We start from the raw sequence: 20,148 nt of genomic DNA, 5'->3' as shown, positions 1-20,148 counted from the left end.
ATAGTGAATGGATTGTAAACCAGCACATTTGTATTGTGTTTGTCAAAGAAAACAAAGTTGTAGCCACTTACCAATCCTGCCTGACCAAACAACAACTGCACAGCAGTTTTGCAGGCACCACGCCATGTTGAGGGGCAGACCTGATTGAGGATCTCTGTCGGAGACTCATCTCGCGGTGAGATTTCGTTCTGTCCAGCTGCCTCCTTGATAAGTTGCACCATCGCTTGCTGCAAACAAAGCCTATATGAGTTTTCCATATAACAGGCATATGTTAAAACAAATCTCTTCCCTTTAATATAAACCTTGACAGTTTAAAGAGAAAAGCAGAATAGGTTTGTGAGAACACAAGTTAGTGCATTTCATCTATTTCTTCAACCATTTCCAGCTGTGAATCATTTCTTTATCCAGCCCAAGAACAGCTTCATCTACTTCCATTATTCAAGTGGAAAGCCCAATGAGTACCTCCATTCACTTCCTGTCCTTCCTTGCTCTTTTCTAAGCAATCATATTTGGAGGTCAGTCCCTGGCTTGGGTTTTTCAATATATTGAAGTATTGACTTGCCATGCAAGCCCTCTTTCAAATGGATCACTTTCTTCACATCAATTATTTTAGACCATTATTGAGTAATGATCCAAACATCAAATTTACTCAATAGAAATTCATGCTTTTGCCTTTAAAAAGGGGATATCAAAACAAGGATGGCCGCGGTAAAACTGAAAACTTTGAAGCATGAGTTAATGAGTGCTCAGGGACAGTATGTTCCTATTAGCGTGAAGGGTAAGGCTGGCAGGAGTAGGGAACACCGGATGACTAGAATTATCGAGGCTCTGATCAAGAAAAAGGAGGAGGCATTTGTCAGATATAGACAGCTGGGATCAAGTGAATCCCTTGGGGAGTATCAGAGGTGTAGGAGTATACTTAGGAGAGAAAGCAGGATGACAAAAAGGGGATATGAGATAGCTTTGGCAGATAAGGTTAAGGAGAATCCAAAGAGATTCTACAACTATATTAAGGCAAAAAAGAATAGCCAGGAAGAGAATAGAGCCCCTTAAAGATCATCGAGACCATTTGTGTGTGGAACCACAGGAAGTGGGTGAGATCCTAAATGCAATGAATTTACTGTGGAAAAAGACATGGAAGCGAGGGAACTTGGAGAAATAAATAGCGATGTCTTGAAAAGGGTTCTCATTATAAAATAGGTGGTGCTGGAGGTCTTAAACAGCAAAAAAGGAATATAAATCCCTGGGGACTTGATTAAGTATATCACTGGACATTGTGGGAAGCTACGGAAGAAATTAAAGGCACCCTAGAAGATATTTGTATCATCGCCACCCATAGGTGAGGCGCCCGAAGACTGGAGGATGGCTAACGTAGTGCCATTATTTAAGAAAAACTGCAAGGAAAAGTCAAGGAATTACAGACCAGTGAGCCTGACGTCAATGGTGGGTACATTGTTGGAGGGGATTTGGAGGGAAGGATTTACATGCACTTGCAAAGCCAAAAACTGATTAGGGATAGTCAGCAGGCCTTCCTGCATGGGAAATCATGTCTCACAAACTTGATGGAGTTTTTTTTATAAAAGAGGTGACCAAGAAGATAGATGAAGGCAGACTTTAGCAAGGCCTTTGACAAGGTTTTGCAGGGTGGTCTGGTTAGTAAGTTAGCTCACATGGGATTCAGGGGGAGCTAGCCAATTGGATACAAAATTGGTTTGACAATAGGAGATAGAGGGTGGTAGTTAAGGATTGTTGTTTGGTTGGAGGTCTGCGACCAGTGGTGTGCTGTAAGGATTGGTGGGGGGGGGGGGGGGGGGTGTCACTTATGTTGTAATTTATATAAACAATTTGGATGAGATTATAAGAGGCATGGTTTGTATGTTTGCAGATGACACCAATATTGGCAGTAAACTGTATAGTGAAGATCATCTGGAGTACAACGGGATCTTGATCAACTGGGTCAGTGAGCCAAGGAATGGCAGATGGAGACAAGTGCTGCTGGACTTACATAGTTACTGGCAGGGTTTTGGACAGTATTATCGAACAGAGAGACAAGGGATGCAGGTACACAGTTTCATGAAAGTGGAATCACAGGTAAACAGGATGGTGAAGAAGGCTTTTGACACACTTGCCTTCATTGGTCAGAGCACTGAATATAGGAGTTGGGATATCATGTTGCGACTATCCAAGGTAAGGCCACATTTGGAGCACTGCATACAATGAAACTGGAAAGGATGCAAAAATAATTTGAAAGGATGTTACCGATACTGGTGGGTTTGAGTTAGAAGGAGAGGTTGGATAGGGTGGGACATTTTTCGTTGTATTGTAAGAGGCGGAGGGGTGACTTTATAAAGATTTATAAAATAAAAAGAGGGGTGTAGATAAGGTGAATAGCCAAGGTCTTTTCCTCAGGGTAGGGTGTCCAAAACAAGTGGGCATAGGTTAGGTGAGGAGGGAAAAGATTTAAAAGGGACCTGATGGGCAACTTTTTCATACAGTGTGGTGCATATATGGAATGAGCTGCCAGAAGGAGTGGTAGAGGCAAGCACAATTAAAACATTTAAAAGACATTTGGACAGGTACATGGATAGGAAAGATTAAGGAGGATATGGGTCGAACACAGACAAATGGGACAAGTTCAGTTTAGGAAACTGGATTTTGGTCAGTATGGATGAGTCAGGCCAAAGAGTCTGTTTCTGTGCTGTATCACTCTCTGACTCTAACTTCTGAAATACTCAGTGAATGTTGATTGTTGTAAGCTGCTAAGACAAACTGCTTGGAGCGGTCCTAGTTATTCCAGTCTATATTGGGTTAGCTCCAAGCTGGAATAACAGCCATTGCAGAAACACAACCCCAGCAAGGGGAAAAAAAAACCTTCTGAAAAGATAGAGAGGATGTGAGCCAAAGCAGCAACCAAGAAGAGAAACAGAGGATTGCAATGCAGAATCAAGACAGGAAACCAAATGGCAAAATGCTCTGGTCAAACTACATTTCCAAAGATTGTGACCAGTGCTGGTCACCACAACACTCCTTATTAACCCTCCTTTCTGTTACTGACATCTTACAAAGCAACATAACAAAATAAATACGACTAATGCATAACCTAACTGCAAACCAAGTGGCAAGAACAGTTTGTAAGTTGTGAAAGGTAAATTTAAGGTTGGAAGAGAATTACAATAAAGCAGACATTGCGTCGAGTAGTCGAGACAAAAATCCTGGCATCAATTTTAAAAACAGCTGGATGTATTAACTGAGGGGATTGGGGTTGTTATAGTTTTCTTTCAGCTACATGAGGCCAAATGATCTTCCTCAGTGCTCTCCATTTGTGGGCAATGCACTTAAACTCACGCAAGAATCTTATTAAAGATTTATTTTTTAAACAACCATTTATTTCTTGTAGTATAAGTTTGTGTAATGTATCAGACTCCTGTCTGTAATGCTAAGGTGCAATAGATCACATAAACAGGAGTCCCACATGAGCACAATTAAAAACTTGTTTTTTAAAAGCTTGTTGATGTCAGTCCTGGGGACTAGTGGAAAATAAGGTGCAGAGGGAGCTGCACGACATCCATTAATCTGACCATTAATCACATAACCAATCCACTGGTCTGACCACAAATATCTCCAGCATGCTTTCATCAGTGAGTTCCCATGCACTCTCAATGATTCATCCTTTTTCCATTCAATTATGCTGCAGCACACCAGAACCTTCCTTCATATGTTCCCTCAGAGGGATATCACACACTATTTCAAGTTTATATTTACCATCACAATCCCTTTGTGGCTTAAATTTCTCCAGCTGGGGAGGGTCTGGTCCATAAAATACCTTTGTTAGGAGAGTCATTTCACACAAAAATGATCATTCAGCACATTGTGCCTGTGCCTGCTCTTTGGAAAGAATTTACCCAACTAAGTGTATATCCACTCCCTTGTTCTTTCCCATAGCTTCGCAAATCTTTTTTATTCAAGTGTTTATCCAAATCCCTTTCAAAAGTCACAGTTAAATCTTCCTGTGCATTCCAGATCACTGCGTTAATAAATCATTTCATCCCTGGTTCTTCTTTGTCAATCAGCTTAAATCAGTGTCCTCTCATTACTGTCCGACCTGCCAGTAGAAACAGTTCTTCCTTAATACATTCAATGAGCATTTCCACAGAAGGGATACAGTTTGGCACACTTCTCAAATCAATGCCAACCATCCACTATATACTCTTTCCTAAAACAGAATGGGGATAACTGAAAGAGGCAATATCAGAATCCCTTTGTGAAGGTTTTGCAATTTCATGCCTTTTGTAATTTCATTGTCTTGGGAATTCAATCTTACATATCCAAGAATAAATATGGAGATGTCAATTCAGTCTGAGGATTCAGGATATTTTCATTCCTTCAAGGGAGTGCTGCTGGCTCAGCCAGTATTTGTTGCCTAACCTTATTGGCCCTGGAGAAGGTGGGAGATGAGGAGCCATCTTCTTGAACCACTGCCGTCTTTGAGTGTATGGATACCCACAGAGCTGTCAGGGAGGAAGTTCCAGGATAGTGACCCAGTGACACTGAAAGTTCTAATCAACATATTGTGAGGCTTGGAGAGGAAACCTGGTGGTGCTCTCATGTATTTGCTACCCTTGTTCATCTAGGTGTACAAGTTGTGGGTTTGGAAGGTGCTGTTGAATGTTCCTTGGTGAGATGCAGTGTGGTTTGTAGATGGTACACACTGCTGCCATTGTCTATCAATAGCAAGGGAGGTGAGTGTGTTTCAAGTGGTGGTTGTGATGCCAATCAAGTGGGGTGCATTGGATGGTGATGAGTTTTTTGAATGCTGTTGGAGCTGCACTCATCCAGGCAATATTCTGTCACACTCCTGACTATATCCTGATTATACCCAGAGCAGGAAGAGTGTGTTTTTTATAGGTTATGGTTGGACACAGTATTTTTTATGCAATTTCCAGAAGAGACACTAAATATTGAAACTAACAGTTAGACTATTGATGGAGGCAAAAGACATCTTTGGACTTTAGGTATTTAGGTCAGAGGTTCATCCCAAAGAAAAGAAAGATCATCTGGGGGCAGGGGTGGGGATTAGACAGCTATGGCTGACAAAGGAAGTCAGGAAATGTATCATAGACATAGAGAGAGCCTATAAAGTGGCCAACAGCACTGGGAAATCAGAAGGTTGGGAAGGCTACAAAAACAAACAGAGGATAACAAAGAGAGAAGTAAGGAAGGAGGATCAAATATGAAGGTAAGCTAGCCAGTAATATTAGAAATGATAGTAAAGGTTTCTTTCAATACATAAGGAACAAACGAAAGGCAAAAGTAGAAATTGGGCTGCTCCAAATTTATGCAGGAAGGCTAGTGACGGGAGATAAGGAAATAGCTGAAGAGCTTAAATACTTTGTGTCAGTCTTCCCAATGGAAGACATAAGTAATATTCCAACAATTAAGGAGAGTCAAGGGGCAGAGTTGAGTATGGTGGCCATTACAAAAGAGAAAGTGCTAGAAAAGCTAAAAGGTCTAAAAATTGATAAACCTCCTGGCCCCGATGGGCTACATCCTAGAATTCTGAGGGAGGTGGCTGAGGAAATAGTGGAGGCGTTGGTTGTAATTTTTCAAAAATCACTGGAGTCAGGGAAAGTCCCAGATGATGGGAAAAGTCGCGTTGTAACCCCTTGTTCAAGAAAGGATCAAGACAAAAGACGGAAAATTATAGGCTGATTAGCCTAACCTTAGTTGTAGGTAAAATTCTAGAATATATCGTTAAAGGATGAGGTTTCTAAATTCCTGGAAGTGCAGGGTCAGATTAGAACAAGTCAGCATGGATTTAGTAAGGGGAGGTCATGCCTGACAAATGTATTAGAATTCTTTGAAGAGGTAACAAGTAAGTTAGACCAGGGAAACCCAATGGATGTTATCTACCTAGACTTCCAAAAGGCCTTGGTAAGGTGCCTCACAGGAGGCTGCTGAGTAAGGTGAGGGCCCATGGTTTAAGGTGAACTACTGGCATGTCTAACAGAAGGCAGAGAGTTGAGATATAAGGGTTCAATGTCAGGACCGCAGCTGTTCACTTTACATATTAATGATCTGAATGAAGGGACTGGGGATATTCTGGCGAAGTTTGCCAATGATATGAAGTTAGACGGACAAGCAGGTAGTTCTGAGGAGGTAGGGAGGCTGCAAAATGATTTAGATAGTTTAAGAGAGAGTGGTCCAAGAGATGGCTGATGAAATTCAATGTCAGCAAATGTGAGGTCTTGCACTTTGGAATAAAGAATACAGGCATGGACAATTTTCTAAACAGCAAGAAAGTTCATGAAGCCAAAGTACAAAGAGATCTAGGAGCACTAGTACAGGATTCTGTAAAGATGGAATCTGTGTTAAGAAAGTAAATGTAATGTTGTCATTTATCTCAAGAAGGTTGGAATGTAAAAGCAGCGATGTGCCACTGAGACTTTTATAAAACTCTAGTTAGGCTCCATTTAGAATACTGTGTCCAGTTTTGGGCCCCACACCTCAGGAAGGACATACTGGAACTGGAGCGTGTCCAGCAGAGATTCACATGGATGATCCCTGGAATGGTAGGCCTAACATATGATGAACGGTTAAGGATCCTGGGATTGTATTCATTAGAGTTTAGAAGGTTGAGGGGAGATCTAATAGAAACTTACAAGATAATGCTGGGAAATTGTTTCCGTCAGGCGGGGATACTAGGATTCTTGGGCACAGCCTTAGAATCAGAGGGGGTCAATTTAGAATGGAAATGAGGAGAGAGTGGTGGGCTGTGGAATTCATTACTATGGAACGCAGTGGAGGCCGGGATGTTAAATGTTTTCAAGGCAGATATTGATAAATTCTTAATCTCGCAAGGAATTAAGGGATATGGGAGAGTGCATGTAAGTGGCATTGAAATGCCCATCAGCCATGATTGAATGGCGGAGTGGACTCGATAGGCCGAATAGCCTTACTTCCACTCCTATGCCTTATGGTATTGAAGGTATAGAAAAAGTGCTTTGCTTGATGTTTCCTCAGGAAAACAACTTTGCCAAAGCTGCAGTCAATGCAGAGACTGCTGGACAAGTTAAAAATGGTTAAATAGGAGATATTTAAAGCGAATAAGTTATTTGGACCATTTGGAATATATCCCAGGTTACAGAAGGAACAGAGTTAAAATTGTAGTGGTACAGCTACAATTTATCAATGATCCTCAGACTGAGGTTGTGTCAGATGATTATTTTTACATTGTGAGTATATAGTGTCACTGTTTTGATCTATCAGAAGCAAAACCTTAATCTCTGGGTATTGGACTTTAGGAAGGAGAAACTGGCATTGGAGAGGATCTGCCATACCAATTTCCTTGGTGTGACTGCCATACCAGAGCAAGCAACGTTTCTGTGTCTACCTTATTGAATCCCTTTGTTAATTTAAACACCTTGGTTAGATCATCTCCTCTGCTGTCTATATTCAAGATCCAATCAAGTCTATGCAGTCAATCATAATTTAACCCTTTTTAGATCCAGATCATTCTGATGAATCTGCACTTCAGATCCTCTCCAACGCCAGTATATCCTTCCTAAAGTATTTGACAATGCCTCAACATGTTGTTTTCAAACCATTTTGCCCTAAGAATTTATTTACAAAGATGCTTATAAATGTTATCACTTATATTTCTGAATACCAAGTTTTACTCAACTCCAGTACAATTACAGAAATCAACAGGAAAGAGGAGATTATTCTGCCAAATGCATTAGCAAACAACAGGCTTTCTATAAAGACCGTATCTTTTACTTTTCTATTTTTTTTGTTATGGACTAATAGGAGAAAAGAGCTATTTGCAAAGCCAAGGATTGCTGAAGGATTACTGTAGTTATTAAAAGCAAGTAACCTGAACACCTGCTGCTTGTTCAAGTGGCATTTGAAATGTAGTTTGCAGATGAGCTGGAACCCATGTGGTGTGTATAAATAGAGATTTCCAACAGCAACAATCAACCGACTGTTCTGTGGATGAGTGGCCAGTTATCAATGACAAAGATCTTCTGCTTGCTAACAACTGTGAGATTTGTTCTCATGTAGTTGAGCAGTTTGTGGCTATGAACAAGATGCAGAGAAGCCCCTCTATTTCCAACCAGCTTGGAGCTCAGTTCTCTGTGGTAAAAGCAGCTTTAAGCTTGAAGAAATCCAGTTATCTTTTCTTCCGAAGTTGCTGTGTTCAGAAGCTATGACTTCTAATTAATAAATCAGAGACCTTGAACCAGTCACCCTGTACCTCTCGAACTCAGCACCACCTTCCTAACCTGCAATCTTCTTCCTGACCTCTCCACCCCCACCCCGGCCTATCACCCTCACCTCAACCTCCTTCCACCTATCGCATTTCCAATGCCCCTCCCCAAGTCCCTCCTCCCTACCTTTTACCTTTTATCTTAGCCTGCTTGGCACACTTTCCTCATTCCTGAAGAAGGGCTCATGCCCAAAACGTCGATTCTCCTGCTCCTTGGATGCTGCCTGACCTGCTGCGCTTTTCCAGCAACAAATTTTCAGCTCTGATCTCCAGCATCTGCAGTCCTCACTTTCTCCTGTACCTCTCTGTCAAGCATTGAAAGCATCCAGAGAAGAAAAATCGAGAAGCAACATTCTGATCAGTACAAGAAACATCTTAACAGATCCTGTGATCAGGGGCCACTGAACAGTTCTGCCAGATTTTCTTTTCACCCACAACATCCATTGTTGATCATTGTCTGCATCTGTTTGTGTAAGAATGCGTTTACAAGGGGATTAGAGTTATCTGCTGATAGGTCATAATTGTTTATCTGAAGTTCGCACTTACCTGCTTGTAATAAATGGTCATTCTTGTTGAGTAAAGAAACCTAGTTCAGGATAAGCAGAGTATAAAATGCAGGTGACAGGGGAATTGTGCTTACAGTCACACATCATATATGTGTCGTTTCGTTCTTATGGCTAAAGGGAACAGCATATGAGACCTGGTGCAGGATGTAATAACAGGTGTACGTTGGGCTACAGGGATGGTGTGTGTGCACGTGCGCACCCCCCACCCCCCCATACACACACCCACACCTGTCCAGCAGATCAAAGGCTTTCTCACTGTATCAGTCACACAACACAAGCTGTCCAGCTGCCCAGGAACTAATCAGAGCACTGTCATCAGGCTGATGACCTCTGGCATCCACAACTGCACAAAATGATCAGGTACTTGTTGCTGGCCAAACCCTGCTCTGTTTATCTCCCTTTGTGTTGCGCTGTCCTCAAACAGCTTCCCCTACTGCTTAAACAAAGCTGCAAAAAATACCACCCAAAATAACTGGGAGATGCCGATGTTGGACTGGGGTGTACAAAGTTAAAAATCAGTTACATCACTTTTGCTATAAATTCGGTGTCTTACAGTTGTATACTCCACAACCACCTGATGAAGGAGCAGCGCTCCGAAAGCTAGTGCTTCCAAATAAACCTGTTGGACCAAAACCTGGTGTTGTGAGAGTTTTAATTTTTCACACAAAATAAGTTTCAGTAATTTGTTTTTAAAAGTGTAGCAAATTTCTTCTATAATTCTTGGTTTGAAAACATTTTCTCCGTTTCTGTCCGCAAACAAAATGACTAAAACTAAAATGATATGGTCTTTACATGTCAAAATAAAAAAACTTAAGCAATGAAGATACAATAACTGGCTAACATACACAGTTGGAATTCTATAAGTATAAAAGTTTATCCTTCCATACACATACACAAAGCTGACCTATACACAGTCCAGTGAAGGATTAAAAAAGATTTATTTGTAGAGACCAACTTTTGAGAAAAATCACTAGGCCAGTTCTTGAAGGCCAAAAATGTAATATGTAGGATGTTTAAAAATCTGTCATTCTGACATTCTAACCTGTGTGGTTAAATCACCAAGAATGCACACAGAGGGTGGTGGTGGAGGGTTGTTTTTCAGACTGGAGGCCTGTGACCAGTGGAGTGCCACAAGGATCGGTGCTGGGTCTTCTACTTTTTTGTCATTTACATAAATGATTTGGATGCGAGCATAAGAGGTACAGTTAGTAAGTTTGCAGATAACACCAAAATTGGAGGTGTAGTGAACAGCGAAGAGGGTTACCTCAGATTACAACAGGATCTTGACCAGATGGGCCAATGGGCTGAGAAATGGCAGATGGAGTTTAATTCAAATAAATGCGAGGTGCTGCATTTTTAGAAAGTAAATCTTAGCAGGACTTATACACTTAATGGTAAGGTCTTAGGGAGTGTTGCTGAACAAAGAGACCTTGGAGTGCAGGTTCATAGCTCCTTGAAAGTGGAGTTGCAGGTAGATAGGATAGTGAAGGTGGCATTTGGTATGCTTTCCCTTTCAAAGTTTGTGAGAAGATTGGTAGCTCGGGTGCTCGTTGTTCGATGTAACGACACTATTCACCTCTATCAACAAAACCCTAGCCAGAGAAACAATAGCCAACCTGCTGGACATACAGAACAGACATCAGGACGTTGGACCTATCAACAAAGACGGTATACTCAAACTACTGGACCTGTGCCTCACAACACACTACACATTCAACAACCAAATATATGAACAAATCAACGGCACACCCATGGGCTCACCCATCTCTGGACTCATAGCAGAAGCTGTAATGCAAACATTAGAACAAACAGTCTTACCACAAATTCAACCCAAACTCTGGGTCAGATATGTAGATGACACCTTTGTAATCATTAAAAACACAGAAATAGAGAACACACACCGGATCATCAACGCCACACTCACAGGAATCCGATTCACTAGAGAGAAAGAAAAGGACAACCAACTCCCATTCCTAGACGTGATGGTACAGAGAACACCGAACGGAGAATTCACCACAAAGGTATACAGGAAAGCCACACACACACACACAGACCAAGTCCTGAACTACGAAAGCAACCACCCCAACACACACAAAAGAAGTTGCATCAAGACACCTTTCAAAAGGGCCACAACACACTGCAGTACACCAGAACTGCAAAAAGAGGAAGAACACCTAACGAAGGACCCGATACCCAGCATGAGCAAAACCAATGTAGTGTACAAAATCCCATGCAAGGACTGCACAAAACACTACATAGGACAAACAGGAAGACAGCTAACGATCCGCATCCATGAACACCAACTAGCCACGAAACGACACGACCAGCTATCCTTAGTAGCCACACACTCAGATGACAAGCAACACGAATTCGACTGGGACAACACTACTATTATAGGACAAGCCAAACAGAGAACAGCCAGGGAATTCCTAGAGGCATGGCATTCATCCACAGATTCAATCAATAAACACATCGACCTGGATCCAATATACCAGCCACTGCAGCAGACAGCTGGAACTGACAACCGGAAGCGGCAGATACAAATCACTATAAATGCCGGAGGAAACATCACAGAAGCGCTTCACAGGAGGCTTCCAAGCACTGAGGATGTCACCTAGACAGGGGACGAAACGTCTGCAACACAAATTCCCAGCTCGACGAACAGAACCACAACATGCTTTCCTTTATTGGTCAGAGTATTGAGTACAGGAGTTGGGAGGTCATGTTGCAGCTGTACAGGACATTGGTTTGGCCACTGTTGGAATATTGCGTGCAATTCTGGTCTCCTTCCTATTCGAAAGATGTTGTGAAGCTTGAAAGGGTTCAGAAAAGATTTACAAGGATGTTGCCAGGGTTGGAGGATCTGAGCTACAGGGAGAAGCTGAACAGGCTGGGGCTGTTTTCCCTGGAGCGTCGGAGGCTGAGGGGTGACCTTATAGAGGTTTACAAAATTATGAGGGGCATGGATAAGATAAATAGGCAAAGTCTTTTCCCTGCGGTTGGGGAGTCCAGAACTAGAGGGCATAGGTTTAAGGTGAGAGGGGAAAGATATAAAAGAGACCTAAGGGCAACTTTTTCACGCAGAGGGTGGTACATGAATGGAATGACCTGCCAGAGGATGTGGTGGAGGCTGGTACAATTGCAACATTTAAGAGGCATTTGAATGGGTATATGAATAGGAAGGGTTTGGAGGGATATGGGCCGGATGCTGGCAGGTGGGACTAGATTTGGTTGGGATATCTGGTCGGCATGGACAGGTTGGACCGCAGGGTCTGTTTCCGTGCTGTACATCTCTATGACTCTAATTGCTTCTGGAGTCTTGACAGACACAGCTTGCTTAGAAAATAGTGCTGAGCTGTTTCTTCAATCCTTCTTTCAGGAAAACAAATTGGTTTCACCCTGAACCCAACAAAGACAGACTACCAGAAAATAGGAGAAGAGCTGGGCAGCACTTTGAAACAATGTTCTTGTTCCCTAACTGATTCCAGACATCAAAATACTCTTTAACTAACTACTACTCATACAGCCCTAGGAGGGGTTTACAGCAGAACAGTTGTCAGTCATGTGATTTCTGTAAAGGAAGAGCAAGTGAGGACTGCAGATGCTGGATATTAGAGTCAAGGGTGTGGTGTTGGAAAAGCACAGCAGGTCAGGCAGTATCTGAGGAGCAGGAGAGACAATGTTTTGGTTATAAGCCCTTCATCAGGAATCTTTGAAGGGCTTAGGCCCGAAACGTCGATTATCCTGCTCCTCGGATGCTGTCTGAGCTGCTGTGCTTTTCCAGCACTATTCTCTCGACTCTGATGTCTATGAAGCCTTGTTTAAAGAAAATGGTCATTGTCCAGAGTGACTTTTCAACAACAGGCCAAGCATTTCCATAAAACTTGAAATAAGTCAATTTTTCCACAATCCTTCAAAACTCAGGTCCTCTGAGAAATATTGAATATGAACCATCTTGGTGACACACTTGAAAGTTCTTGTGAGAAATTATAGCACTTTGACGTCAAGGGTGAGATATTATATGGAGACATTAAATTCGACATATTATAGACATCATCAGACAATCATATATACACTCAGATGTACACTTGTTATCACAATGCCAGCACCAAGGTCTCAAAGGAAATAACGAGCTGGAAGGGAATGTCACTGCCATTTCAAATACCAATGTGTTGAGAGGCAAATTATATATAATCAAGACCTGATGCCACATCTGTGAACATGGATGTTAAACAAAATGCACTTCATATAAGCAGCTGTCAAGACCAATAGACATTTCAGCTCAAGTACACCACATGCTTGGGCTCAGCTTTACTTTAGTAAAAAAAACTGTTAAACTGTCAACTTAATTAACCTACCAAGAGCTGGTATAGCATTGCAGCATTACAAATTTACTATTCAAGAAATGGTCAAGATGTGCAGATGCATATTGTTACAAGTTAATTTTCTATAGGCAAGTGGACAGCAGTGGGCATCAAGAATTAGCATCAGTGTCAAAAGCTGGAAAAGCCGACCAGCACTTCTGTTTTATCAGAGGTTACAGCATAGTCATAACAAAATGTTTATGAGGATGTTGAACAGACATAGGCTCAGCTGTGATGCTTCTCCCAGTTGAACAGCCAGCCAACGTTCCCATTAAAAATGAACACTAGTGACTGTGTGAAGGACTGCAGGATGTTCGAAACCTGTGGAACTGTGTTCATGAGCAGAGATCAAGGCCTCAATAAAGTGAAAGGGTCAGGAGGAGGAAAACAGGCCCACCAGAAGCTTTATGATCAAACTAGCAGGTCCTAAATGGAAAGACTACATCAAATTGCATTTTTCACCAGCTCTTTAGTTCCCCTTCACAAAAAACAATTCCAATCTAATCATCATCGGTCTCCATTGAAACCCAGGACAGTCTGTTTCACTTATTAATTATCCATCATTTTCACAATGAACAGTGGAGCACTTTCTTAAAGAACCCTGTGAATGTGTCACTGTAAATACATCCCTCCTATGGCACAACCTACTTGAAAGTGAAATGCAAGCATTGTATGTGTTAGTTCTTCAAACTCAGCACAAGGGCTTGCTTTCATATCAGATCCACACTTACACCATATGCACCAAATATTCTCATGGGTTATGTTTGGTTATGACAATACCCTGGTTTACTGCCAATAAGTAAAAGAGAAATATTAACTTCAGACATTGCCAACTCAGACATGGCACAAACTGCAAATCAGGCTCATTAATAAAACTAGAAGCAAAATACAAGAACAAACGTCTTAGCTCCACTCAAATTTCAGTGCGTGCTACAAAACAAAACATCTCTACATGCATCTCACACTCTACACCATTCATTTTTTTAGACTAATTCCCACGATGCAAAGCGTACATGTAAAGCCCTGGATTCACTTGTTAATTCACTGGCCATTGTTGCAGAGCAAACACTGATCCAAAGAGGTTATTATTATATCGACTACTTCAGATTTCCAGCATCTATAGTATTTTGTTTTTGAGGGGCTGGACTTGGCAATAGTCCTTTGCAACCTTCTGGAATTCCAGCCATTGCGCAAAGTCAACAGCATTTGTTTACAACTAATGAAAAGTGACATCCTGCAGGGCAGTGCCACAGATTTCAAACACTACCCAGTGTCAAAGCAGCCTAGGAGGTTGCTTAGCTTCCTGCCTCAGGCAATCCACTCACTTTCATCTAGGTCACACACCAATATAAAAAAGCAAAATACTGTGAATGCTGGAAATCATAAATAAAAATGGAAAGTAATGGAGATACTCAGCTGATTTGGCAGCACTTACACAGAAATAAAGTTAACATTTCAAGTGCAATTCTTCAGAATAGGTCATTCATCAAACTAGGAACACATTGCAAAGTGGGTCCAGTTGTTAAAGGACAATCACAGCTAACACACTTTCCCCTCCTCACAAAATCATATAGAATGAGACCACACTTGAACAATTGCAAAGGACACCTTTGATTTCTTTATCTAAGAAAAAATAGCCTTGCCTTAGAGGGAGTGCTATGCACACTCACTAGACTGTTTGCTGGGACGGGGAAACTCTCCTTTGATGAGAAATCAATTAGATTGGGCCCATATCTTCTGGAATTCATATCAATCAAAGGATCTTATTGAAATGCATAAGTCTTGACAGAGAGCATGCTAAAAAGCTGTTGCTCATCTGGAAAATTTAGAACTATGGGCCTTAGCCTTAAGAGAAGAGCTCAATCATTTTGGATTGGCAGCAGGAGAAATTCAGAGGGCTTTGAATCTTTGGAATTAGAACATGGAACAGTACAGGCCCTTCAACCCTCGATGTTGTGCTGGCCTTTTACCCTACTCTCTGATCAGACTCACCTACCTATCCTTCATTGTACTATCTTACATGTGTCTGTCCAAGAGTCACTTAAACATCCCAAATGTCTCTGACTCTACTACCACTGCTGGCAGTGCAATCCACACACCCAACACTCTCTGTGTAAAGAACCAATTACCTTAAAATTATGCATCCTCAGGATTGACATTTCCACCCTAGGAAAACGTCTCTGGCTATCCACTCTATCTATGTCTCTCAACATCTTGTACACCTCTATCAAGTCACCTCTCATCCTTCTTCACTCCAATAAGAAAAGCCCTAGCTCCCTCAACCTTACTTCATAAGACGTGTTCTCCAGTCCAGGCAGCATCCTGGTGAATCTCCTCTGCACTACCTCTAAAGCTTCCACATCCTGCCTATAATCAGGACAGGACACAATATTTCAAGTGTGGTCTAACCAGGGCACTATAGAGCTGTGGCATAACCACACAGCTCTTAAACTCAATCCCACTACTAATGAACGCCAACACACCATATACTCTCTCAACAACCCTACCAACTTGGGTGGCAACTTTGAGGGATCTATGGACATGGATCTCAACACCTCTCTGTTCCTCCACACTGCCAAGATTCCTGCCTTTAACCCTGTATTCTGCATTCAAATTTCACCTTCCAAAGTGAATCACTTTACACTTTTCCACATTGTACACCACTATTAATCCAGTTTTGCATCCTGTCAATGTCCCGTTGCAACACACAACAGCCCCCACACTATCCACTATACATAAACTTCAACTAGCCACAAAAAGACATGATACACTCTCACGAGTATCTTTACATACAGACGAGGAAGGACACCACTTCAACTGGGACAACACATCCAAGACAAGTCAAACAGAGACACGTGTGAGAATTCTTAGAAGCACTGCATTCCAACCGGAACTCTATCAACAAACATATTGACTTGGATCCCATTTACCACCCCTTGAGAAAAAGAACAGGAAATGACATCACTAACCCAAGGAAACTAAACACAAATAGAAAGCAGGCCATACCACCAGTGCTTCACCGGAGGCTCACTGATGATGTTACGTACTATGGTGACAAAATATCTGAAAACGAACCTTCCAGCTCAGCGAGCAAACTTACATCCAGAACCATCCACAACTCCATCAATCTTCGTGTCATTGGCAAACTTACTAACCCACCCTTCCAGTTCCTAATCCAAGTCAGTTATAAAAACCACAAAGCGCAGAGGTCCCAGAACCGATCCCTGCAGAACACCACTGGTCACTGAGCTCCAGACTGAATATTTTCCATTTACCGCCATCCTCTGTCTTCTATTGGCCAGCCAACTCTATATCCAGACAGGCAAATTTCCCTCTGTCCCAAGTCTCCTCACTTTCTGAATGAGCCTACCATGGAGAACCATATCAAACACCTTGCTAAATTCTAAGTACACCACATCCACTGCTCTACCTTCATCAATACATTTTGTCACATCCTCAAAGAATTCAATAAGATTTGTGAGGATTGACCTGCCCCTCACAAAACCATGCTGACTATGTCTAATTAAACTATGGTTTTCCAAGTAATCATAAATCCTGTCTCTCAGAATCCTCTCCAATACTTTGCCCACCACTGATGTAAGATTGCCTGGTCTATAATTCCCAGGATTATCCCTACTCCCTTTCTTGAACAAGGGAATAGCATTTGCCACCCTCCAATCATCTGGCACTACTCCAGTGGACAGTGAGGACGCAAAGATCATCGCCAAAGACGCAGCAATCTCTTCCCTATTTCCTGTAGTAACCGAGGGTATATCCTGTCTTGGCTGAAAATGTGTTGCTGGAAAAGCGCAGCAGGTCAGGCAGCATCCAAGGAGCAGGAGAATCGACGTTTCGGGATTCCTGAAGAAGGGCTCCTTCTTCTGCTCCTTGGATGCTGCCTGACCTGCTGTGCTTTTCCAGCAACACATTTTCAGCTCTGATCTCCAGCATCTGCAGTCCTCACTTTCTCCTATATCCTGTCTTGCCCAGGGGACTTTTCTATTCAAAGTACGGGAGAAGATTTGTAGCTCGGGTGCTCATTGTTGTGGTTCTGTTCGTCGAGCTGGGAATTTGTGTTGCAGACGTTTCATCCCCTGCCTAGGTGACATCCTCAGTGCTTGGGAGCCTCCTGTGAAGCACTTCTGTGATGTTTCCTCCAGCATTTATAGTGATTTGTATCTGCCGCTTCCGGTTGTCAGTTCCATAAAGATTTTTCTAAATTTTCAGCACATCCCCCTTCCTAACATTAGTCTGTTTTTCACTGTCCTCAGAAATGTCAAGGTCCCTCTCAGTCGTGAATACTGAAGCAAAATATTCATTAAGGATCTCCTCTACTTCCTCCAGCTCCAGGCGCAACTTCCCTCCACTATCCCTAATTGGCCCTACCCTCACTCTGGCTATCCTCTTATTCCTCACGTAATTGTAGAATGCCTTAGGGTTTTCCTTAAGCCTACCCGCTAAAGGTTTTTCATGTCCCCTTCTAGGTCTCCTAAGTCCATTCTCCAGTTCCTTCCTGGCTACCTAGTAACCCTCTAAAGCTCTGTCTGATCCTTGCCTCTTCAACCTTAAGTAAGTTTCCTTCTTCCTCTTGACTACATGTTCCACATCCCTTGTTCTTTCACCCTACCATGCCTTCCTTGTCTCAGTGGGACAAACCTGTCCTGCACGATAGCAAGTGCTTCCTAAACAATCTCCACATTTCTGTTATGCATTGCTCAGAGAATATCCGTTCCCAATTTAGCTGCCCCAGTTCCTGCCTAATAGCATTGTAATTCCCCCTCCCCCAATTAAATACTCTCCCATACCATCTGCTCCTATCCATCTCCATGAGTAAAGTAAAGGTCAGGGAGTTGTGATCACTATCAACAAAATACTCTCCCACCGAGAGACCTGACACCTGGCATGGTTTATTGCCAAACACCAAATCCAAGATGGCCTCCCCTCTTGTCGGCTTACCATGCAGGGATATGGATGCTCAGATGAGCCTATTCAAGACTGAGATCAATTGGGTCTGGGACAAACAAAATCAAAGAGTACGGGGATAGAGCCACTATACAGATTTGAGGTCAAAGATCAGACTTGATAGTGAAAGGCAGAGCATTTGGCGTACTCCTACTCTTGTGCTTACATTCACTGACCTGTCAGAGAAATTAAAACAACGCATTTTGAAGGTGCCCTACAGACAAGACCAAATGCACGTATTAAACAAGATAAAAGCAAGGAGCAAACCTCCCATCGGTTAGCAACCACTTGACTTTTTTTTTACATTTTAGCAAACTGCAGTGTACAGAGTCTTGGTGAGACCTCACCTGCAGTAATGAGCACAGTTTTGGTCCCTTTATTCAAGAAAGGACATACTTGACACAAACAGAGATCCACCAGATTAACCCTGGATGGCCAAACTGTTTTATGAAGAAGGATTGAGGAAACTCTGGGTCTGTATGCCTGAAGCTTCATAGAACGAGAAATGACTTCACTGAAATTTTAAAAATTTTTACAAGGTGTGACAGGGTCAATATAGTTAGAATGTAACGCTGGCTACTGACTCTGGAACCAGGGGACATCATCTCAGGAGAAGGGGCAGTCTTTTAAGATTACAATGAGAAGGTATTTCTTTTCATTCAGAAAGCGGTGAACCTTTGGAAATGTTTACTCCAGAGGGGTGTAGAAGCTTGAACAAGCTCAAGACAGAAATCAAAATGCCATGAGTCTCCAAAGACAGAAAGGAATCTGGAGATAGAGTGGGAAAATAATGCAAAAAAGATGATTGGCTAGAATCTAAAATGATTAAACTGGCTCGATGGACTGAATGCTCTGCTCCAGTTCCTATGTTCCATATAAACATAAAAGTCATTAGTGTAAATAAAACAATGGTCAATCTATCTCCCTCTCTACCAGCATAGCAGTTGCATGATACAAGATTAATGCATTTGTTGGCTAATTACTGATCAATCGCTAACAGTGAATTGGTAATATCCATAGACAGGCGACAATACCTCTCCCTCCTTTGGAAACTGTAGGTCTCTCAAGCATGCTATACTCACCACATATGCCTCTAATTACTCACACACTGTGGTCCAAAATATCATTGTTGGATAGAAATTGACAGGTTCTTCTAATTTGAAGCATAACTGACCTGAAACTTCTCAGAAGACCTGTACAGCACAGATAACCCCATTGCTACAAATATTGCAGATACTGGAAAGCCAAAATAGAAACAAAGTACTGGAGAAATTCAGCAGGATAGAGAAATAGAGTTCATGTTCCCAGACAACGATCCTCATCATAGCACTGAAATTAAAGATCATCAATCTTAAAGATCAACTCAGTTCCTTTCTCCCTATCTGACGCCAGATTTGAATGTCTCAAGTATTTTCTGTTTCAGATCTTTACTGTATGGTTTTGTTCTGCATAAGCCTTTCCTTTCCTAAATTCTGCAGTGAATGATCACCGTGGTGTCTGAACACATTTTTAGGATGTTAAAATGTCATTGTCATCTAAAATACACAGGAGTAGAGCAATACCACTAAGTCCAACAAAACTGTCTATGTTGTGATAATATGTTCATGGTGGTGCAGTCAGCATAACTGTAAAAGAGCGTTGAGGCCAGGTCCAAAGAGAACAGGAACACAGTAAATAAACAGAAGACTTTCAAAGGTCAATGAGAAAAAGCAGACATGTGACTACAATCGCATAATCAGTATATTTCACTAACAGTGGAAATAAAATCATTTCAAAGCACATTTACTTCATGTGCACTGGGACTGAAATGGCAGGGAGTGACAGTGTGCTTTCCAGACAACATCTAGAGCAAAAAGGTAAAAACAATGACTGCAGATGCTGGAAACCAGATTCTGGATCAGTGGTGCTGGAAGAGCACAGCAATTCAGGCAGCATCCGAAGACAGGCAAAATCGACGTTTCGGGCAAAAGCCCTTCATCAGGAATAAAGG

General features: G+C 42.0%; 1 protein-coding gene across 5 annotated transcripts in view; it reads right to left on the bottom strand.

The window, feature by feature from the left end:
* LOC122558200 (granule associated Rac and RHOG effector protein 1-like) overlaps positions 1-20,148 on the bottom strand; it is a 214,257-nt gene that overhangs the window by 21,710 nt on the left and 172,399 nt on the right. For all 5 annotated transcript variants that reach the window (XM_043706520.1, XM_043706524.1, XM_043706523.1 and 2 more), the window contains exon 7: positions 72-227. In XM_043706520.1, the coding sequence (XP_043562455.1) occupies positions 72-227 (156 nt within the window). The remainder of the gene's footprint in view (positions 1-71; positions 228-20,148) is intronic.

This window comes from Chiloscyllium plagiosum, chromosome 17, assembly GCF_004010195.1.
Source record: "Chiloscyllium plagiosum isolate BGI_BamShark_2017 chromosome 17, ASM401019v2, whole genome shotgun sequence".
In the NCBI taxonomy this organism is placed as follows: domain Eukaryota; kingdom Metazoa; phylum Chordata; class Chondrichthyes; order Orectolobiformes; family Hemiscylliidae; genus Chiloscyllium; species Chiloscyllium plagiosum.
The sequence above is the reverse complement of the archived record's forward strand: the minus strand, read 5'-3'. Positions and strand labels throughout refer to the sequence as shown.